The sequence below is a fragment of the Rhamphochromis sp. 'chilingali' genome (genome assembly GCF_963969265.1).
Source record: "Rhamphochromis sp. 'chilingali' genome assembly, chromosome: 9".
Classification (NCBI taxonomy): Eukaryota; Metazoa; Chordata; class Actinopteri; order Cichliformes; family Cichlidae; genus Rhamphochromis; species Rhamphochromis sp. 'chilingali'.
In genome coordinates this window covers 25,285,378-25,307,055 of record NC_137936.1, presented here as the reverse complement: position 1 = coordinate 25,307,055, position 21,678 = coordinate 25,285,378, and the positions used below count along the sequence as shown (strand labels likewise).

Below are 21,678 nucleotides of genomic sequence, written 5' to 3'. Positions count from 1 at the left end.
AACTTTCCACACTAACAAGACACATGGTTGCAGTAACTTGTACTTTTGTGAAACAGAAAATAATTGTTTTATTATGAGTCTAATTCAGAAGCAGTACTTCACACTGGTCTGAGATGTTTGTTTTTGTTCACCTTAACATGGCTAAGGGTCACGAACTCGTAATTCAAACACAATTTCAGTACAAACTGTTAGTTTAGAAATTACTAAAATGGTCAAAGTTTAAACTTTTTAAAGGTAAACTTTAGATTGCAAAAGATTGTATTTACAAGATCTCCTTAAATGTTCAGTGTAAATCTGATCTTTAATTATGAGAAACTGAGGTTGCTTTTTAAATTTATTTTATCCTGAGTACTTGTGAAATATTTAAGGTGGTGGTGTGTGGATTGATTGTTGCACTCAATCTTTGTGGGTATATACACTTAAACATTTTATTAGGTACATTTATTCAGCTACTGTCTGATTAGATACTGGTTTCAGTCACATGGCAACACCCTAATTTGGACATGTAGATGTAATCAAGAAGATCACCTGAAGTTTACATGGAGCATCAGATTGGGGTTGAACTTTGAACATGTCATGCTAAATGGGCTGCACTGAACATTTCAGAAACTGCTGATCTACTTGGGTCTTCTTACACAAGTATTCTTCCTGATGTCCATCCCTTTATAGACCACTGTGTGCCAGTGCTCTGATGGCCGCTTCCAGCAGGATGATATACACAAAGCTCATTCTCAAACTTGACACCAGAATCACTGCCATGTTACTCTAGTGGACTCCAGTCACCAGCTCCAACATCATGGATGTTCATCTGCAGCAACTACGTGGTGCATGATGACCCAACATCTGTTTCCTGCACCTTGTTGAAGTCTGTTATGAATAATTATGGCTATTCTACAAGTAAAAGGGGTCCAATCTGGTTCTAGCAAAGTGTAACTATTGAAGTCGCCCAGTGAGTTGTGGTAAATAGCCTGCAGTGTTCTGTGTCAGCAGATGAGTGGACAACCTCGGTAATTTAGTGATTTTTTTTTTTTCCACTTGAGGAATAATAACTACCCCCCCCCCCCCATTTCTAAAACTGGTAAACAGCCAAATTATTGCTACAGTTCATCAGTGGAGATGTATATTTAATAAGTACAGTTGTATTGCCTTGTGCAGCTCGACCCTTACCTGAAGTGACTGGTGCATTGTGCTCTGCATGTGTTTTGAATAGGCTCACAGACAGCGCTCATAAAGAGTGACGGGAGGAGGGGGTTGTGGTTGGCTGGTTGGGGGAGGGGTTTTCACAGACAGCAGGCAGGAAGAGACCTGCGTACAAACATAAGGCATGAAGAAATGAAAGACCTCTGCAGCGCCGGAGTACTGCTGCAGCGCCGATCCCACCAGAGAAAAATAAAAAATACACATTCATTAAAGCACTGATATCGATATATATTTTTTATTATTACAAAGCGAGCGACCCCCACCCTGAAGAAAGCAGGGTCAAAGTTCACAGGAAGCTGGGGGGCTGCCATTTTTCCCTGCTGCTGCTACTGCTAGCCTTTAACGTTAGATGCTAAAACGACGGGAGGGGCGGCTGGTTTTGGATTTTGTAGCTAGCTGCTTTCGGTTGATCGAAATCCTCACGCATAATCTGCCATTTCTCCGACCTTTGTCGCCAACAACCATTGTTATTGGATGAATTCGGCATGGAGAAAGTAGCAGAGCCGTCTTGGACTTCTTCGTACACCTACCAGGTGAGCAAGCACAGTGCGGAGATGCTACACAACCTCAACATTCAGAGGAAAGATGGAGGCAGGTTCTGCGATGTGATCCTGCGCGTCGGCGAGGAAAGCTTCCCTGCCCATAAAGCAGTATTAGCCGCCTGCAGCGAGTACTTCGAGTCGGTCTTCAGCCGTCAGACTGAGGGCGACGGCGACGCCAAGGAGCTGGAGATGCATACGATCAGCCCGAAAGTTTTTAAAGACATCCTGGACTTCGCGTACACGTCTAGGATCGTGGTCCGACTGGAGTGTTTCCCGGAGTTGATGACAGCTGCCAAATTTCTTTTGATGCGCTCGGTTATTGAGATATGTCAGGAGGTTATCAAACAGTCTAACGTACAAATCCTCGTCCCGACCTCTCGGGGAGGAGATGCCAGTCTATTCCAGGCCACGGGGGCCACGGAGCTCGGTTTCCCGGTGGCTCACCAGGGTCTGGTAAACGGAACGGGAATGCTGGTGAACGGTCAGAGCTTTGCTAACAGCATGCAGATGCATGTGGACGGAGGTGAAGACGCGGCCGCGATTCTGGAGGACGGCGGCGAGTCGTCGGTGCCAATGTTGGAGCCCGTTGAGGGACTGCCAGTCTCCCCATCCGCGGAAATAACGGGGAACGCGTTTCCTCACGACGCTGGCTCCCCGGGGTCGAAACGGTGCAGGGGGAGACCAAAGAAAGCTGGCGGAGCCGTGGAGGCTGTTCACTTTAACAACAGCCCCCAGAAAGACAACGGACTGTTTCCCTGTGGGACCTGTGGCAAAGCTTTCACCGAGGCTTCCCGCTTGAAGAACCACGAAGCGCAGCACGGAGCCTCCAGCGGGGCTGTAAACAACCTCAGCGACAGCCTGTCAGCCCCGGCCGGAATTTCTCTTCTATCTCAGCCCGGGCTGCTGGAAAACGGCGTGCAGTTACACGGAGGCCTCGCCTTGGACAACGGCCGCAAGAGAGAGAGGACCAGGCGGCACGTCGGCTGTGACATTTGCGGGAAAGTTTTCCGCGACGTGTACCACCTGAACCGACACAAGCTCTCCCACTCCGGGGAGAAGCCATACGCCTGCCATGTGTGCGGGCTCCGGTTCAAACGCAAGGACAGGATGTCGTACCATGTGCGCTCCCACGACGGCTCAGTTGGCAAACCCTATGTGTGCCAAAGCTGCGGTAAAGGGTTTTCAAGGTGAGTTGAATGAGATGTATAAATAATGATGATGATGATGATGATGATAATTGGTCAGAATCTGTTGGGAGTTGTAAAAAACAAAACAAAAACCACACACAGTGCTGTTACTGGGTCTTAATGCCCTAAATTTCCAGATCATCCCAGACAGAAATGTGCTTTGTTGTTCCTTAATATAATTAAAGGTACATGTGTAAATCAGCACATGTAATTTAGTCCATTATGTGACGGTATCAAGTGAGTGCTTCTATATATAACAGTCAAAGCAGCTTTTAGAGATGCACAGACGCCACCATCTTTCCAACAGCTAAGGATCTTGTCCATGGTTTCTAACTACTGCCGTGCAGCCATGCATGCACCTTTCATATAACATTATCACTACTTTACCTCCCACTATGCGTCCTGCCACAGCTGTCAAATTCAGGATAACCAGTGTAAGTAATCGTTAAAGTATCACCACTATGTTTTGTTTTCAGATACTCAAACCAGTTGAAGGTTGGGTTTTAGCTCACTGCCTCCACCTACTGCTTTGGAGGTTAATGTTTCTGACATGATGAAGAAAGCAGCAGTTTTTTTTTGTTTTTTTTTTCTCCACAAATTTTCCAGAAATCTTGTGTGTCTCAGCACAGGTATGACTGAAGAGTTCTTACTGGCCGCCTTTGTGAAGACATACTTTTATGTTTTCTCTTAAGCTACTTTGGCTTCAGGTTGGTGAGCATACAGGGTCACCAGTCTGGCTTCCTAGAGCCCCTCAATAGAACAGTGACACTGTTAATGTTATTAGTAAACCCTCTTTTGAGGAAAAGGCTGCTTTACCTTCAGCCTTGATTTGATTATTTTGTTTTTAAAACAAAGGAGCCTCTTAAGGACTCCTTTGTTATATTAATGTCATACAGCTCACCTGTACCTCGTTGCCAGCTTGCACACTGTGGGAGGACAGCTCTCTGAGACATGAATGAATGTAATTAATTTGAGTAGCTTCCTTCTCGTGATTGATTTTCATGCAATTGAGAAATTAATATAGTACTAATATACAGAGTTCCATACAGGTTAACAGGGAGTTCTGATTTCAGGCATTTCAGTTCATGATGCACAGACTTTAATTTGCACTGTTTTCTTTCAGACCAGACCACCTGAATGGACATATCAAACAAGTACACACAACAGAGAGACCTCACAAGTGCCAGGTAGGATCAATATGTCTGTCTTACTTAGTGAATAGCCGCATCTAATGAGTTTCTTTTTTTTTTCTACTGTGAGAGGCATTAGCTCAGTGATTTCTGTCTTTCAGATTTGTAATGCCTCTTTTGCCACAAGAGATCGTCTCCGCTCTCACCTTGCATGCCACGAGGACAAAATCCCCTGCAAAGTTTGCGGCAAGTTCCTGCGAGCTGCCTACATGACAGACCATCTCAAGAAACACAGTGAAGGAACTCATAACTACTGTGGCATTTGCAACAAAGGTAATTCCTTCAAAAAACAAAACAGCGTTGTACTCGGGTTCGAAATCTGAAACCTTTCTACCCCCTATCTTGATCAATATCCAGAGGGTGCTGACGTCCTGGATGTTCACAATATACAGACTGATATTATTTGATATATTGGTAAATGTGCTTTTAGGAAAAATAAGACACGAGTCTAGAGTTATGGTTGATGTACTGCCTTGTGATCTTGTGATATTTAAAAGTAAGATTTTGATTATATAAGAGATTTTAGTTGTTTTTTTTAGTTGGTTGCTCTTGTAGCTTGTGGGTTGAAGTTGAATAACATAATCTGGCAGTGAATCTGTTTGTGAAGATTAACTTCACTACATGGATGTAAAATTACATCTCAAATTTTTCTCTGTTGATTATCCATAAAATCTGCTGTGATCTTCATCTGAATCACAGTCATAGACAGATCAGTCTGATTTACAAACAAGCCTGACCGATTTATTGGTGGTCCAATATTATCAGCCAGTATCAGCATTTATAATGGTGAATAAATGGAAATAAGAAGACAAGTGGGGAAAAACGTCCATCAGTTGTTCCTCCATTACTCTGAATGTTCCCTGATAACAACAGCAGCAACTATAACTGTTGGGCAAAATCCGTTTGTCTAAAAAAAGAAGGAATAGCATCTCTCTGTCCTAAAAATCCTATATTGGGGAGGCTTCATTAATCACTCACAGCCCAGAAGTGCGTACTGTAATTCCAGTTAAGTAAGCGAGTTTTTCTTATCATTGGCTAGATTGAAAAACCTAAAACTTGATCTCAGACTTGGGGGGGTTCAGAACAGTGCTGACCAACTTTCTGCTCCAGGCCGTGCACTCGTATAAGAGGGTGTTTGATGCGTCATTTCATATCAGTCGAAGACACTGTCAGATAAATGGGTGATAAAGAATATAAAAAAGTTTGGAAGTCCACTCTGCTGCAAATGAGGGAATTTGGCAATGCTGCCAAAAATGTGTGATCTGTTTGATCTTATTTAAGCGCTCCGTGTGCTCTCAGCGACGCAGTTCATTTCTAATGCGACAGCAGCACAGAACTGGTGTGAAACTAAGCTCGACGCACTTAAATATTAAAGACTACTCTGTGCATTCACGCCTCATACTTTTTCACAGCCTGATGCGAGATGTGGCCAGATCAAAACAAAGTGGATTTTATCACTCGATTATTCCTGGTGATTAAGAGCCTGTGACTAAATTAGTGAACTGGTCAGTCTGTTTTATTAGCTGCGGTTCCAGTATTGTAAAACTGACTTGGCAGCTGGTTGGGGACCGAACATAAAGGGCAGGTTTTCACATTTTCGACATCTCCAACTGAATGCATGCAAAGTCCTGCAACAATGGTGACGCATACAGTTTGGGTTGCTGTAACTTCACGGCTTCTTTTAGTGTTATTAGTCATGTGCAGCTCAACATGTTGCATGTATGAAATGCAGTTCTTCAGCAGATGGTGTGCGTGTGTCACACTTAAATAAAAGAAATGACAAAAAAATTACTCTTGCAGTCGATTTTAAATCAAAACTCTGAACATAACCTTGTCCTCATCAGGTGTTCAGCAAAAGTTGCTATAATGATCTACTAAAGTCACGACGGTCAATTCAGGTATCCTGGAAATTGCTGAGGGTTCAGATTTTAGTTTTTTGCAATTGCATGTCTGAACATTGAATTTCATATGGTGCTTACAGTCTCAGTCATACATGTTGAAGGTTTCTTCACGTGTCTGGTTTTTGCATCTTTAGGCCTTTACAGAGAGTGAGACTCAGTAGAGTCTCTAACAGGCCAGTAGTGATCATGCAGGTTGGACTCCTCTGGCTGACCTGATTATTTACTGTTCTGACGTGTGTCTTCAGTACTGTTGAAAATTTATTGGAGAAATCTAATTATATTTAGACTGATTTCAGTGTGTTTTTAAAGGAGTCATTCCATCTGTAAGAACTGTGATCCATGGGAAAAGCCCTTTCTCCTCCCAGGGGCTTAGTAAAACTGTAGTATTATTATGTTGTCTTTATTTTTACAAGTCCAGACAATACAAAAAAAACTGTTTGAAGCTCTGTTGTTTGACATTGTGGAGCAGTACAATTCTCAGTTCACCACACATCCAGAAATGAATCATGGAGTGGGAGCAAACTCGAACAGTACGCCTTTGTTTCAGGACACCTCTCTCACAGGCGGGGATGTCAGTGTGTCAAGCAACTTCCTTCTTCTTTGTTCCTTTGGTCCCAGGTTTCTCCACCGCATCCTACCTTAAGGTGCATATAAAGACACACCACGGTTCTCCACTGCCCCCCTCTGCCACAATGCACACCTTCCCTGAGCCAAGGGGGGAACTGCAGATGCACAACGGCAACCCTTACCACATGGGACGCCAGTGCTCAGTGGAAGGCAAGCAGCCGCCCGCCCCATCCCAAACTTTCATGTTTCTGGCTTTCATTTGTTCTGCGGCCGTTTATTTATTTATTTTCTTTGGGGGGGGGAGAAACATGCTGCTGCATCTCTGTATATGTTAACACACGCATACATCAGCTCCTGCTTCCAAGCTTTTTGCTGAAACATTTACTATTGCACCTTCATTTGTCAAGTATTGCACGTCTCTGTGACGACAGTTGCTGTAATTATTCTCTAACTGTGGCACCAATTTTTTTTTTTTATTTATTAATGATATCCAGGTTAATTAGGCATGCGGTCAGTGTTACATAAAAAGCTGGAAATGCCAGTGAGCTCAGGCCAGCTTCGTGACTCATGCCAAAGGTCGGGGTGGTAGGGCTGCGGGAAACTATTGTCACACCCTAGAGCATTAAATCTGTTTGGTAGTTGGAGAACTAATTTATCTTTTAACATCCTGGACTCATCTCAAACTTTAGGCTTTATTTCTAATGTGATGTGTACGTACAACTATTCTTTTAAACCCTGTTTTGTTTTGAAAACTGCCTACATATTCCTGTTGCCACTTGGAATAACTGAAGATCTATCCTTTTTTTTGTAATTCTTAAGCTGACCATTTTTTTTTTTTTTTTTTTTACTCTCAACCATGTTAGCAGGTCGCATACTAATTCACATTTCTTTTATTTGTACGCGTGTGTCTGTCCAGCATGGCCATGGCCGTATGGTTAACAGTGTCTGTATCTGCTTGGCTGGTTCATCAACTGTTGTTGGGCTATGCACAGTGTTGCATGATCGTCCTAACGTGTGCTCCATTTGCCCTGGATTCATTGAAATTTTCGTAGTTGTGCCATTTCTGTTGGAGAAACTGTGAACCGAACCCACAAGTGGTTAAATGTAATATCAAAGAAAATGCTGTCTTCTGTTGATTTACAATTTAATGACTTGGGCTTTTAAAATAATGGATTACATTAACAACTACACATAATATGTCAGTGGAAACATCAACAGGGTTCTAAAATTCACACCTCTTACCTGTCACAGGTGCAAATTAAGCATGAGAATCCCAAGAACCACTGCAGGATGCTTTGAAATTATATGTGGCATTTGTAAAATTAAGTGCAGCAGTCACAATTATAATAGCAACTTCAAACTGTCTTTTCAGAAAATGCATACCTTTTAGTCAAAGAGCTATTAGAAAGCACTATTACTACACTATATATTAAGCTCTGATACTAAAAAGGGAAAATGATGTTCTTACTTAAAAAATTTAATTTTTTTTCCAGCAATATATGTCACAAACTTGCAGCACTATATTTACTATATTTCATTAAAAGAAGCCTTCCATATATATATATCTGAAAAGTTGCCCACCGTTATTGATTATATATCTGTGATTGGACAATATTAACTGATAATATTGGTCAGGATCTAGTTTGGGGGATAGCTGGTCTTCTTTCTTTTTTTAAACTTCTAAACCTTATAAAGGAAAGTGAGCTTCTGTTGAAATGACACAAAAAAAGCATGTTTATACCAGATAAGTTAAACTTGTTTTACCTCATAGGCCACATACAGCCAATTTGATCTTTAAGTGTACTGGACCAGCAAAACTCTCCTTTCTGTCGGTGTAAAGACATTTAAACATTTAAGCAATTAGATATTAACATATAATATGGAGAAGTGCAGTTTCGACTGTAGGTCTCAGTTTTTCTACTTGCTAAATGTGTAAAATTAAAGAACAAGTTCTGTTAGGTATTTGGTCAGACTGTCCTTTATTTATAAACAAGGTTTTTTGGGTTTTGTTGTTGTTGTTGTTGTTGTTGTTGTTGTTGTTTTAAACAAAACAAAAAACCTAGAAATTTCAATAATACATAATAGGAAGACATGAACTTTTCAATTTCTCTAGTTCTTCACAACTTCAGTATAGAATGAATGCGGGAGGTTTTCATCAGCAGAAAAGGCTGTAAAACTTAAATACAGGGAAATACAGTTACACACACACAGGGGTGCACATAAGTGGTCCGCAGGTGCGCATTCGCTGTCAAAATAAAAGACGCGCTGCGCACCAGATAAGAAGTTGCAACGCGCGTTCGCGTACTTATAAAAGGCGCTGTTTTTGTCCGCTAGAGCTCTGTGCGTTCATCATTTGTTTGAAGCCAGCTCACCTCCTGCAACCACTTTTCCGAGAATACGCGCTTCTTTTGCGGTTCGGACTCCTTCTGACATTTCTTTGGAGGTGGAGGAACACCAAAGTAATTGCTTAAAGGAGCTTCTTCGACATCTTTAAGAGTTCTAAACAAATGTCTGTCCTCCTCCAGAAAATTTTATGTGCGCAAACGCGCGTTGCTACTTCTTATCTGGTGTGCATCTTTTATTTTAACAGCGAATGCGCACCTGCGGACCACTTATGTGCGCCCCTGGTTATACAGACATTTACCGACACCACTGACAAGCACACGTCCCCCCCCCCCCCCCCCCTTTTTTTTTTTTTTTTCCCCTCTACTTCTTTTTTGTTCTTTTACCTGTAACCTTCACTTCGTGTCACAGGACCAGTGAGACGTGTGAACGTTACACTTCTCTCCCTGGGGGGGCATTGTGACAAGATACAGCTCGATTCGCAGATGCATCTGGTGACATTAATTGCTGGCTCCATTCTTTAGCTGCTTTAGTGAGCCAGCATGTGCAATCAAAGGATCCCGTGTAGTTTTTTAATTGCACCTGTGTTTAACAAATCAAGTTTCAGCAAGGATTATAATGAAATGGCACAGTTTGATTAAAGCAGTCAGGCAGCCAGGGATTTATTGTTTGTTGACTGTGAGCTGAGGAAAAGGTTAATTCATTCATCAACGCCAGCTTTAGTGAAGGGACTCACTCAGCATGGGCTCATTTTCAGTACTGTACATGTCTAGTATACTGTGTACAAACAGCATTAACACTAGTGATGAAGTAAAGGTATTTTTGTCCGTATGGTTTCCACCGGCCTGTTATATCTGTCCCTCCCCCTTCCTTTCTCCCTGGCTGGGTGCTGTGTAGACCTGTGCGCCAGTCGCCAGCTGCTTCTCACCTCGTCTGAGGCAGAGGGGCGCTTTCATGGGCTCTCTGGACACCCAGTTCTTCCCCAGCCTGGCCATTCAACCCTCTGCTTGCAGCCTGAGCTGCTCATGGGGAAGCCAGGTGGGGCTCCATATTTCTGGGAGTGTCGCTCTGGCGGGGTGCCTGGCTTCCCCGTCCATGGGCCTGTCACAGGTCAGTACAGTCCAGCAGGAGGGTGGGTGGGGGCATGGTGCTAGCATGGCCTATTGGTTGGATGAGCACAGCAGAATTCTCAGTGGACACCGGGCAAATGGACTGAGCTAGATGACTGTGTAGTTAAATGCTGTAGCCACATTTTGGAAAGAACTGTATTTAATTATTCATGTCTTTCAGTCATCGTAACTGGTTCTGCCCGTGCTTGGTGCTTTCTCATGTGACCCCCGAAGTTTACATTTTATTTCTTTTCAGGTGCCAGCCAACAAATGGATTAAAGATGTTTTTTGAGAAAGCCTAAAGCCTAATTCATGCCTCTCTTTTTCTCCCATTTGTCCCCCCCCCCCCCCCCCCCCCCCCCCCCCCCTTTCTTTTGCCTCACCTCCCTCTTCATGTCCATGCTGTATCTACCTCAGACGGGCAGGAAAACGCTGGTAAATGTCCTCACCTGGAATCGGAAGAATCAGATCCTTCATTCGGGGATTTGTCCAACAGCGAAGAGCTTAAATCTCCACACAAAACCGACGGACCAGAACTCGAGATGCCCTCTTTGCCCTGCAATGGCGCCTCTGCGGGGGCTTTGGTCTCTCCAGAGGCATCTAAAGCCAAGACAGACCCTGAGAAGAAATTTATCTGCGGGATCTGTGGTCAGGCTTTCCGCACAAAGTCCTACCTCAACAAGCACCAGCACAGAGTTCACAAAGCCCAGAAGGTCCAGGGCGTTTCGGGGTCCAGCTTGAGTGATATAGCCCCTTCCCTGACGTCTCCCTTCTCCCCTCAACAAAACATGTCTCTGCTCGAGTCCTTTGGCTTTCAGATAGTTCAGTCAGCTTTTGCCTCTTCACTGGTGGACGCTGAGGTGGGTCAAAGTGGAATTGATTTTGGAGGAAAGTGACCTTTTTTGCTTGAGGCTTTACAAGTTGCAGGAAAGCCACTTTTTCTTAGGACAAAGCTGGGTTGCCCACAGAAGATACTCTGTATTTGGGAATATCTTTGCCTCAAGACTACTTTTTTTTTTTTTTTTCTTTTTTTGTCATGTTGGTTAATGTGTATCCAATATTTTTGTGAAAGACTGCCATATAATTCCTACCTTTTCTACTTTTCCAGATTATGTATGTGTCTGGCATTTTGCTTTATAAAGAAATTACGTGAAGGCTTTATTTCCTTTAACCGCTAGGGATGTGTCGAAGTTCTGTTTTCTTTAAAGCCCTTTTCAGACCCTGATTATATTTATCAGTTTGTTAAAGTGATGGCAATCAGACAATTCAGACATGGGTCACTTTAACATTAATGTTCCTATGACAGAGAGCCATTTGGTGTAAAGACTCAGCCCACTGTTTCCCGTAAGTAGATTTTTGTGCTTGTGGCATTAAGTATTGCTGTTATTGAGTAATTAACCACACTCCTTATTAGAAGCAAGGTCTCTTGTGGAATTCATGATGGATAAACGCTTGTAGGTCTGACCTAACGAGTTTGGTAATTGTTAAAGAAAAGTGACCAAGACATTCAGTCAAAGGAGCGCACGTCTGAAAAGGGCTTTCAGCTTTTATGTGTGATTTACCAATCACAGTTAAATCCCCATGTTTGAGATGAATTCTGTACTGCATCGTTAAAACGTAAAGTAATCTTTGTCCTTTTGCTCACTTCACCTACTCTGGTGTACTTGGTTAATAGACCCATGGCCATCACAGTGAATTTTTAATGCTTTATATCCTTACGCTCCCCTTAAGTCTTTAAACAGATGTCTTTACCTCAGAGCAACAAGAGGGCTAAATTCTGTATTCATTACCTTACTTACTACCTTTAAGAGAGGACTTTTTTTTTCTTAAGTAAAGAGATTTAATTTGGCTTAAAGTTTGCTAGCAGGGCTTTTTTTAATCTGTTAAATGCTAAAGAAGAAATATTAATAACAGGCTTGATGTGCATTTCATGCTGTTTCTTTTCCTCTTTTTTTTTTGCTTCCAGTGTGTCAAGTGTCAGTTCTTATGCCAGTGAGTAGGACTGGTAGGTGTTAGGAAGCACTTAAAAAGCCCTTTGTTATGTGTTGAGTTGAATTATTTGTGAAATGTTCCTTTAAGGAGAGGGAAGCCATTTATTGTTGTGATCTTCACAGTGTACCTGAATGCTTTTCCTATGAGATTTTTTTTTTCTTTTTCTTTTTAACATATTTGGATGCAAAATCTGTCTTGAATCGTCATAAGCTTGTTAGCGTTGAGGTTTGTTTTCCTGCTACATGGACAGCGTTTCCCAGTCTTGTTTTTTTTAGGTGTTAAATCAGTTGTGTAAATGAAACAGGGACCAAGGTCAGGTATATTTTCGGTATATATTTTGAGAAATGTAGATTATATTTTATTAACTTATTAATGCCCTTGATTTTGTGTAGTTCTTTTTTCCCCCTTTCATTGTGTGAAAACAAAAATCTTGTGATTTGCTCAGTTTGATTATTTTCACTCTAAATTATATTAAATATAGATGCGTGTTTGTTGTTTGTGTGTGTTGTGCAACAGACATCGAGAGGGTTCGAGGAAAGATTTGCAATGTGATCCACCAACCTGTGAGTCAGCAGAACATATTTGGCTTTCTTTAATGTGTCATTGTTTCGTGTCCTGTTACTCTTCTCCCTCCTCTTAGATTGCTATTGCTGTGTTGTTGCCGCCGCGTGCTGCGCTTGCCGCAATGGTCACAGAGTACCTGTCTGGGTGTCTCACTGTGTTTATTCACAGACATTCCTCTGAACACTGCTGTTTCTTTTCATGTGTGCTTATAAGGGTAGGGGAAAAAATCCTTTTACAGTGTCTTGAAGCACAACGCAACATCTTCGGTGTGGCTGACGGTTAAAGACCCGAAGAATTGGTGTTTTGAAGCTGAAACCAGCCGATGCTTTGAATTTATATAAAAAGTAACCCATGTATCTGCAGATGTAATTCACTTTATTGATTAAATTACCGACAAACACAAATCCCAGTTTTTCACAATGTTCTTTCATCCCTCTTTGTTGTAGTGGTGGTGAATCAGAAAACACCGACAGGTGGCACTGAAACATTTGTGGAAAGGGATCTGCTCTTTTTAATGCTCTAAATTTAATGATTTAGTGTCATGTGGACCTCATTTTTCATTGGTTGGTGTTTTGTTTTTGTGCTTTAAAAGTGTATCATGATGCAAATCAGGCTGGGTCCAGCAGCAAACTGTGTGTGTGTTTCTCTGTTAACAAAAACAGAGTGTATAATTGTGTGTGACTTTCTGTTTGATCTGTTTCCTGCTTTCTGCTTAATTATTATTTGTGGGTAATTGAGTCTGTTAAATTCAGTACATTCCCTTATTATTTATAGTTATATTGTGATTGTAACAAGTGTATATACCTTCCATATACACCTCTATAAATATATATAAATATATATATATATATAGATATATAAAAGAACCAACCAATATGATCAGTGTTTGTAAGTGGTGGTCCTGTACATAAAAAGATTTTTTTTTTTTTTTTTTCTCCGTTGGTTTTGTTTGTTTTTTTTCTTGTCTGTTTTGTGGAGGGATGTTAAGTTATGGCCATTTGAAGGGTAAACTGCATGTTCTGGCATGCGAGCCGAGGTGGGGACTGATTGTCGATCACTGGTTGGTGGCAGTAGTCGTTTCACTGCTCACTGTACTATAACTCTGCTCCGGTAGCGCTCAGGCTGCCAGCTGACCTTTTTTGATTTTTCTTTTTTGATCCACTCTGCACTAGTATTTACTCTTTGAAAGGTAATAAGGGTTGTGTTGTCATAATTATTATTTCAAGACAAGTGTAAAATGCTGTAAGGATGTAATTCAACCTTTCTTTTTTTGTAGTTGGTTTGATTTTTTTCCTCCCCCACAGGGATGTATAATTTGTTTCATTTATGTTGGTACTCCAGTGTAAAACATGACGTATTATTTCGGCCTGGGTGTTTTTGCTTTGTGCTTTTTGTCTGTTGCGAAGTGCCTTCCAAATACTGATTGTGCACAGCAGTGGATTAAAAAAAAAAAGGTCCTCTTTTCTATAGGTTAATTATTGTACAGAGTGACTCGCATTGACACTTTTGTATAAAAACACAAATGTAAAATATGTTCACTTGGTATTTTATCATCGTACACGATTGCTCTTAAAACATGTGAGCTACATGTTTTGTTATAACGTCTTTGGACATATTTCAATATAAGCTTACTTTTCTATAGATATTTGTTTTTGTACTCTGTTATTGAGTCTCATCTCTTGTCTTGGTACAGAGGTGAGCATCAAATAAATTGCAACTTAAGCCCCCCCAACTGTTGTCTTGTTATTACTCGTACTTGGTCTTTTGCAGCTGTAGTCCAGTTCCTTACAGTTTTTCGTGTGCATTTAGAGATGCTTTTGTGGAGATCATTGTTTGTAATGAGCAGTTGTTTGAGTTACTGTTGCCTTCCTATCAGTTTGGAGCAGTCTGGCTCTTCTCTAACCTCTGGCATCAACGAGGCATTTTCACCCAGAGAACTGCTGCTCACTGGATTTTTTTTTTTTTTTCACCATTCTCTAAAAAAACCCTAGAGGTGGTTGTGAGGAAAATCTCTCTGAAATACTCAGTGGCGTGTTCACAGTCACTTAAATCGCCTGGTTTGTTGTGAAGTATTTCACCCACATGATCACTTTAGTGCCAACAATTACCCACTTTGTCGCAGTGCCACTCTTTTTGACAAAATGAGAACCATCATAGCTTCTGTTTGATCGTGATAATAACTGTAATAATGTAGTGTCCTGTGTTTTAATCTAACAAAGTAGACAAACAACTTTAATTAAAATGGGTCTGAACTGAAAGGTAAAATTAAATGATCTATATTGTTTTCCTTAAGCTACAGCTAGGTAACTTTAAATCAAATTACTGAATTTATGGAGTGTTGGTTTATGTCATGTTTTTTTTTTTTTGTTTGTTTGTTTTTTTTTTAATTAAGGATGTTTGACCTCAAAGAAGAAAATGGAGTATGAATATGTTCTTCCTCTTTGTGTCATTACTCTTTTTAGATTTTAAGCGTAAGAGGGCTGAATCACGAGCACAAATTAATACACTAAAACTAAAACACAATGCAGATGCACAAATAAGCCATGCAGAATGAACAACGGTAAAACCACAAGTTTAGGGATTTAGACTATTGTAAACACTTGGTTTAAGACATTTTTTTAACTCTTTGATATGTATGTCACTGCAGCTTAAGCTGGGAGGTCCTGCCTAGTTGTTCTTTAGACCTGCTGCTGTTGAGGCAAAGTAAATTAGAAGACAGTGGGCTTGAAGCTTGTTTCAAAGTAGACTGATGAACTGCCCCTATAAATTCAATAATAATTTGGCATGACTGTCACCTTTGTTTATTTATTTATTTGTAAAGTTGATAGCTGTAGCTTAAGCGTGCCAATCTACCTGATGTGTTGACCCTTTGCTAATAAGAGAACAGCTGACATGCTAATATTAGCTTTATGTCTTTGTTATGTTGTATTCTGTTCATTTGTTGTGGGAGTTTGTCGTCAAACTGCATGTGAGGATGGGAAACGCACCTATACTGCAGACAGAATCTTTCTGCAGGTACCATTAAGTAATCTGAACCTGACAAGGGGCCAGGTGATTTTCTTCATCTAATAATTCAAGAATTTTGGTAAGTTCAGTGGTTTTTCTTACCATCAAAAGAAGGATAATTTCACTTATTTACAAATTTATTAAAACACACAAAACATTGCTGTGTTACAAGTATTCAAATTGAAGGGATAAACTAAAAAAACTAACTACTAAATGAATGAAAAACTATATAAATCTTAATACTGTATATAATTTGCTGGTGTTTTATGTGAATAACTATAAAAGCAGAGACCAGGATCAAAGATGTGTTTTATTTTTAATTGTACATATTTACAAATGTAACATCAGCCCTTTGCATATGTAATCTATCAGAATTTTGCTAAAAGCAATAACTGCACTTGGTTGCATAAAGGAAACTTACAGGTGACTTACATGAGGGGAAAAAAAGTTAAAATTTAGTTTCAAGAACAACATCAGTGTTTTCAATATCACCTGTCCTGTTCTTGTAATTCAGTTTGTTGAAGTCCTCCATAATCTCTACCATTGTCTTTCCTTTGGTCTCTGGGACAAAATATATAATAAATGCTCCACTACCAAGTGAGTAAGCCACAAAAAGCAGGAAGCAGAATTGTCCAAGTCCATCCTGTATGGATACACACAAAAAAGACTTTTAGATAAACAGCAGGGTGGCATAGAGTAAATACACATATAACGATGGAGATACATTATGGTATATCTACAGTGGCTATCTTACCACAATATAGCCAAACAACAACCCTATAACAAACATGCAGAGCCAGTTGATGGTCCCACAAACCACATAAGCAGAAGGACGCCAGACTTGTAGGAAGAGGTCAGCAAGGAGAACCATAGACACTCCAGCTGCAAGAAGATTCAAACATTAAAAAGCTATTTAGATATGAAGCTCAGTCAAGTATGGGCGCAGAAATCTTTTATATAGGAGTTGGGTAAAAAAAAAAAAAAAAAAAGGAGTAACTCACAAGGCCCAAGCTCATAAATGCAAATGACACAAAAGATCAGAGTGATGTTCACATACGGGATCCATGAATTCAGATCCTGTAAAAGTTGGATTGATGGAATGAATCCTCTAACATACAACAGAAGAAGAGGAAATGTGCTGAATGTATTTACCTTGATTGACAACATGACGGTAAGAACACACATGGTGATACCCATCAGTAGATAGCCATAGCCCATAAGTTTCTTTCTGCCAGCACGATCGATCAAGAAGGACTGATGCACAGCAAATAAGCAAAAACTGATAACAATGTTCTTCATGTTTGATTATTTTTTATGAAATCTTCGTATCGAGCATGTTCTTTCCTCTTTCCCAGTCTTTACTTCTTTATTATTTATGTAAATGATCAAATGTGCAGAATCGTGCCCAAGAAGTAAAACTAAAAGACATTTTTAGAATCACCCAATAACCAAGAGCTTTTTAGATGTAAAGTCTAATTTATGCAACTTTACTTACACACAACGTTATAGCGATGAGCTCTGTTGCTCCAATACCAATGGCCAAGTAATGCATCTTGTCCTCTGGCACTCCAGACTCACGGAAGATGTCAAAGGCGTAGAAGCACAGCTGAACAAGAGGATGACAGATGAAAGGGAACTAGAAACTGCAATTTCGAACAGATTTAAGTTGATAACTGTCATATCGGCAGAGAAACATAAGCATACAGAATTGATGCCGCAAAACTGAAGGCCAGCACAAGGGATGGCTAGAGTCAGCAGTTGCCATCGCACACAGCGAGAGGTGAGCAGATCCTTTACAGTCTTTGCCTTTTCTCCCTGAGACCTCTCCCGCTCCAACTGCATGTCGTCCAACTCCATCTTTAAGTTGTCCTCCTGCCACAGCCACTGTAAAGCTGTTGGACACAGAAATACCACAAGGATTACATCCAAAGTCTGTTCCATCAGTCTGCCAATTCAATTCAATTCAATTTTATTTATATAGCGCCAAATCACAACATAAGTCGCCTCAAGGCGACTTATGTTAGATCTTTACTGAGGTTTACTAGTGTGGTCAGTTACAACATTAAAAGTTCTGACGAATGAAAACAATTGTTTCTTTACAGTGGCAGTATCAGTTCATTTTTGCATTTTACATAATGGAGGAGAATAAAAATAGCCAAGATTCCAATGTGGTGCATTGGATGGCTTTGGAAAATGTGAAGGAGGACATAAATCTTGGACTTTTCACTGTATTTTTATAAGTTTTACAGCTTTCCCTGCTGATAAAGACATCCTCTATCACCAAATTATAGACTCCTGTAAATTTACACATGTACTTCTGACAATTTAAGCCATGCAGATAGTGTGTACTTCAATAACATGTTTCAGTTGAAATTGCTGAAACATGTTATTGAAGTACCAGTTTCACTGGTCCAACACACATAAAATCAAAGTGGGCTGTATGAGGCCCTCAGTGTTAAACGAGTTTGACATCCCTGGCCTAATATATCCTCCTGTTAATATCTGAGAGATCAGAGTGTCTGAAAGGCAGTGCCTGCTGTTAATAAACAACAAATGCTTATGCAATTACTGGCCATAGGTGACAGGAAGGCTTCCACTGTGAACAGCCCCAGCCCACCATCGCACACTTAAAACAGCCACGAAGAAGGACCAGATGAGCTGGTTGGTAGATTCGTCGATTGGAGTTTTGTACCTCACCATCCATGTGTAGTTCACAAAACTCTGAATGTGCTGCAGAAAGGTTAGCGAGGTTAAATAGACAAACTTTAGCAGCCAAACTTGACAAAATAGGCAATTTAAAGAAAACAATTTGGACAATCTGTAATTTGGTTGTTCTTATTTTCACATTTTAATATTGACATATGTTATCAACCCATTGGGTGATATTTTTAGTCTTATATCTTTTATAATGGGGTCAGTTCAGTTGTTATTTAGAAACAAAGTCTATGCAATATCAATTATATGCACATCATCATGGGTTTAGGAAACATTTATCCCGTGTGCAATAAATTATTGGTGCGCACAAAAAAAAAAAAAAAGAACTAATGGAAATGTAGGTACCAGCTTTATACTTTGATTTTTTCCCCCTTTCTTTGAATATTTATGTTTACCACATTTAGGTTTTCCAATTTCCAACAGCTCCTTGCATATGCACAAACAATTAAGTGGTGAAGTAAATAGAAAAATGGGTGATGGATGGATTGTTGAATAAAAGCTTCTTTGTGTTGTTTTTCATTTTTTTAATCTCATGTTTTTCTGAAAAATTTCAGTTAAAAAATGATTTAGTATACAAATAAGATAAGTTTAAAAAAAAGTCTTATGTGACATTTTCTTAACCATCAGCACTTTTTAAATGTTTCTTCTTTCTCCTTTCTGGCTTTTGTGTTTCATGAGAATCCGATGCTAAAAGCAAACTGCATGGCGAGTAAGTAATATCACTACTGTTATTGTAAATTACAGTCAACAGGGACTAGAAATCAGCAAATCACAGGCTCTTTTCTACTGAATATCACATTGGAGGCAAATAACTTTTATGTGCCATCAAATGTCGTGACAAAAAGTTTGAAGAGCTTACTGGCTGGTGAAGACTTTAATAGAGCACTACTGTGAGGACATAATCTTTAACCATAGCAAACTTCATTACAGTGAGATATACAATAATACTGAGTGTGAACATATTTTATGTGTACACTGCGTAACTAACAGGCATCTTACCACTTACCAATGCTTTAAGCTTTGCAGTGATTAATAAAAACACGTACATGTTGCCAAACAGTCACTCCCTGCTGCTGTTACAGCTGTGCCTTATTTAGTAGATACAGACATGAAACTAAAATGTCATAATATTTTTTGAAGTTCAACATAAAACTAGCCAAAGGCGTTCTGCAGCATGTTTTTACAAATGTTGTACTTTTACTCAAACACTGTATTTAAGAATAGCTTTCAAAAACAATTTGTACTGTGTGTACGTTTTTGCAATTACAATTACAGATGCTTTGATTTTGCAGCATGTTCTGCTATTTTCTGTTTTTTTAATCAATTTGCAAAATGTAATGTATTTTTTTTTGTGAATTTTGAATAGATGCAGCCTGTAATGCAGTCTTTATTTACCTAATTTTTAATCTTTATTGTGCTCAAATTATTAAAATCAAAGTAAAATCCAATAATATGTGACAATGCTGTTTTGCTGATTTCTTTATACAAAGCTCTTTCACAGAAATTAACGCTTCTGATCTGTTGGCAGGATACTGCAGGTCTGCAGTGGATGTTTCATATAGTTTTTTACTTTAATAGTAAAATCTTGTCCTTAAATGCATTTGTATAGGTTTACAGTGAGCTAGAATAGATAGATAAAGCAACAAAGACCAGTTTACTCACATTTATACACTCTGTGACCTTGAGATTGTATCAGTCATGTTTCATAAAACACGTTAATTTCATAGCACATGACATTCCCATAGTTGCTATCACTGCAGCTGTGCCAGTATAGTCTGTTTTCTGGTTAGAAATTAGTTTTTAATCTGTGACGCACACAGAAAAACATGAGAAAGTACAATGAGCTAAGGTCATGCGGCTCTGATACACAGATAAAAAGAACACCATTATTGACTGTGTGTGCAGCATGGGCGTGTTATGTTACTGCAAACGGAGTCCCTCGTTACACGTTTAAAAGATTTAACTGATGTGTTTTTGTTATTCTTGTAACTTTTTCTTGTTTTTTTGTGTTGATGTTTCTGTCTCCAAAATGTTGTTTTCATTGACAGCCCGATGAAGATAAAATTTACTGATACACCAATGAAACGGAAGCAAACCTGAAAGGTTTGAAAGATGTCAGTGTTTAGCTGAGTGGCCTTATGGGCATGCATGATCTTGAGAGCTTGAACAGCTTGTGGCTACAACTGTAGCTGCCTCCACCAGTGTGTGAATGTGAGAGTGAATGAATAGTGGTATTGTAAAGCGCTTTGGGTGCCTTGAAAAGCGCTATATAAATCCAAACCATTATTATTATTATAATGGTCACTACACTGGACAGCTCTTCAATGGCTGTTTTCTTGCAAAATCTTATTTTTGTGTCAGTGCTGATGGTGTACTTGCACATAAACCACTACATTGGACACTGATGTGTCACTCCATACCCTGCCACCCAGTCAAAAGGTATGTTGTCCACCTAAGTGGACATGTAAAAAACTAAAAGTACATGTTTCAAAAAATGAAGTTCAAAAATCTTTTTTTAATGCCTAAAGATGAATAAAAATACTTAAGAAAAATCCTGATCAAGGTTGTCATAATTCATGCATGAAAGTGTTAAGTCACTGCTGAACTGAACTTTAAAATATTTTGCTCATTTTTAAAATATGTGCTTCACAGTTCTCTGAACGTCATGAAATCTCAGCAATAAATTAGTAGATCTTTAAACTGTGCTTCAATTAACAGTCACCACATATCTTGTTAAATAAATCATCGCATACAAATCAAAAAATAAATAAAAGTATATTTGCTGCTCATGTCTTCTGTGCGCAATAACCAGCTGCTGTAATAAATGTATTATGATGATGATGATGATGGTGGTGATGATGATGATTATTGTTGTTGTTGTTATTCAAATTATTTGTTTCTTTATTGAGTATAATAACACTGGACTGTGTACAGTAGAACAAAACATTGTCTATCCCGAACACAAACTTTAGTCCACTTCAGTCTGAGCTCGGAGCTGTAAATGTGTTGTGATCAGTGGTTTCATATGTGTTTACTTTAATATTTATTTTTCCCCAGTGTTAAGTTTACAGTAGCTAATTAAGACAATCCAGCCTACAAATGCAATAGAGTATATGCAGAAAACAGTGTTGGAAAATAAAAACATTAGACTAAGGATAAAATATGTAGTGAAACTACAGGGTCAACGTGATCTATGAGAGTTTGTTTGTGCTAATGCTGATCCTTATTTCAGCAAGGTTTGTCTTGGATCCTTTTTTAAATGATAGTGATGATTGTTAAACATTGTCAGGCTGGACTGGCATCAGTTTATTGTGGATGAAAGAATGGGTTTGGCAAAGGTTTGGCAACCACGGCTGTAAACA

General features: G+C 39.6%; 2 protein-coding genes across 3 annotated transcripts; one reads left to right on the top strand and one right to left on the bottom strand.

Moving 5' to 3' along the window:
- Positions 1 to 1,321: 1,321 nt before the first annotated feature.
- Positions 1,322 to 14,319, top strand: patz1 (POZ/BTB and AT hook containing zinc finger 1). Of its 2 annotated transcripts, XM_080890350.1 has the most exons (5): positions 1,322 to 2,929; positions 4,053 to 4,116; positions 4,221 to 4,392; positions 9,828 to 10,040; positions 10,457 to 14,319. In XM_080890350.1, the coding sequence occupies exons 1-5, from the start codon at positions 1,686 to 1,688 to the stop codon at positions 10,933 to 10,935; spliced, it is 2,172 nt and encodes a 723-aa protein (XP_080746476.1). In that variant the 5' UTR covers positions 1,322 to 1,685; the 3' UTR covers positions 10,936 to 14,319. The 2 variants fall into 2 exon arrangements, with proteins under 2 accessions (XP_080746476.1, XP_080746477.1); XM_080890351.1 differs by lacking the exon at positions 9,828 to 10,040 and having other exon boundaries at positions 1,325 to 2,929.
- A 1,730-nt stretch (positions 14,320 to 16,049) lies between these two features.
- Positions 16,050 to 19,364, bottom strand: LOC308402248 (solute carrier family 2, facilitated glucose transporter member 5-like; the record flags this gene model as incomplete). The annotated part of the gene is made up of 8 exons (XM_080890935.1): positions 16,050 to 16,244; positions 16,356 to 16,483; positions 16,603 to 16,678; positions 16,754 to 16,855; positions 17,097 to 17,207; positions 17,306 to 17,493; positions 18,175 to 18,331; positions 19,323 to 19,364. The coding sequence occupies 8 exons, from the start codon at positions 19,362 to 19,364 to the stop codon at positions 16,050 to 16,052; spliced, it is 999 nt and encodes a 332-aa protein (XP_080747061.1).
- Between the last annotated feature and the right edge of the window lie 2,314 nt (positions 19,365 to 21,678).

What these genes read in the sequence shown, in the direction of transcription:
- patz1 (XM_080890350.1), top strand. Translation starts at nt 1,686, where the DNA reads ATGGAGAAAGTAGCAGAGCCGTCTTGGACTTCTTCGTACACCTACCAG. An exon ending in AGAGACCTCACAAGTGCCAG is followed by an intron (nt 4,117 to 4,220) that starts GTAGGATCAATA and finishes TCTGTCTTTCAG; the next exon opens with ATTTGTAATGCCTCTTTTGC. An exon ending in CGTCCATGGGCCTGTCACAG is followed by an intron (nt 10,041 to 10,456) that starts GTCAGTACAGTC and finishes TATCTACCTCAG; the next exon opens with ACGGGCAGGAAAACGCTGGT.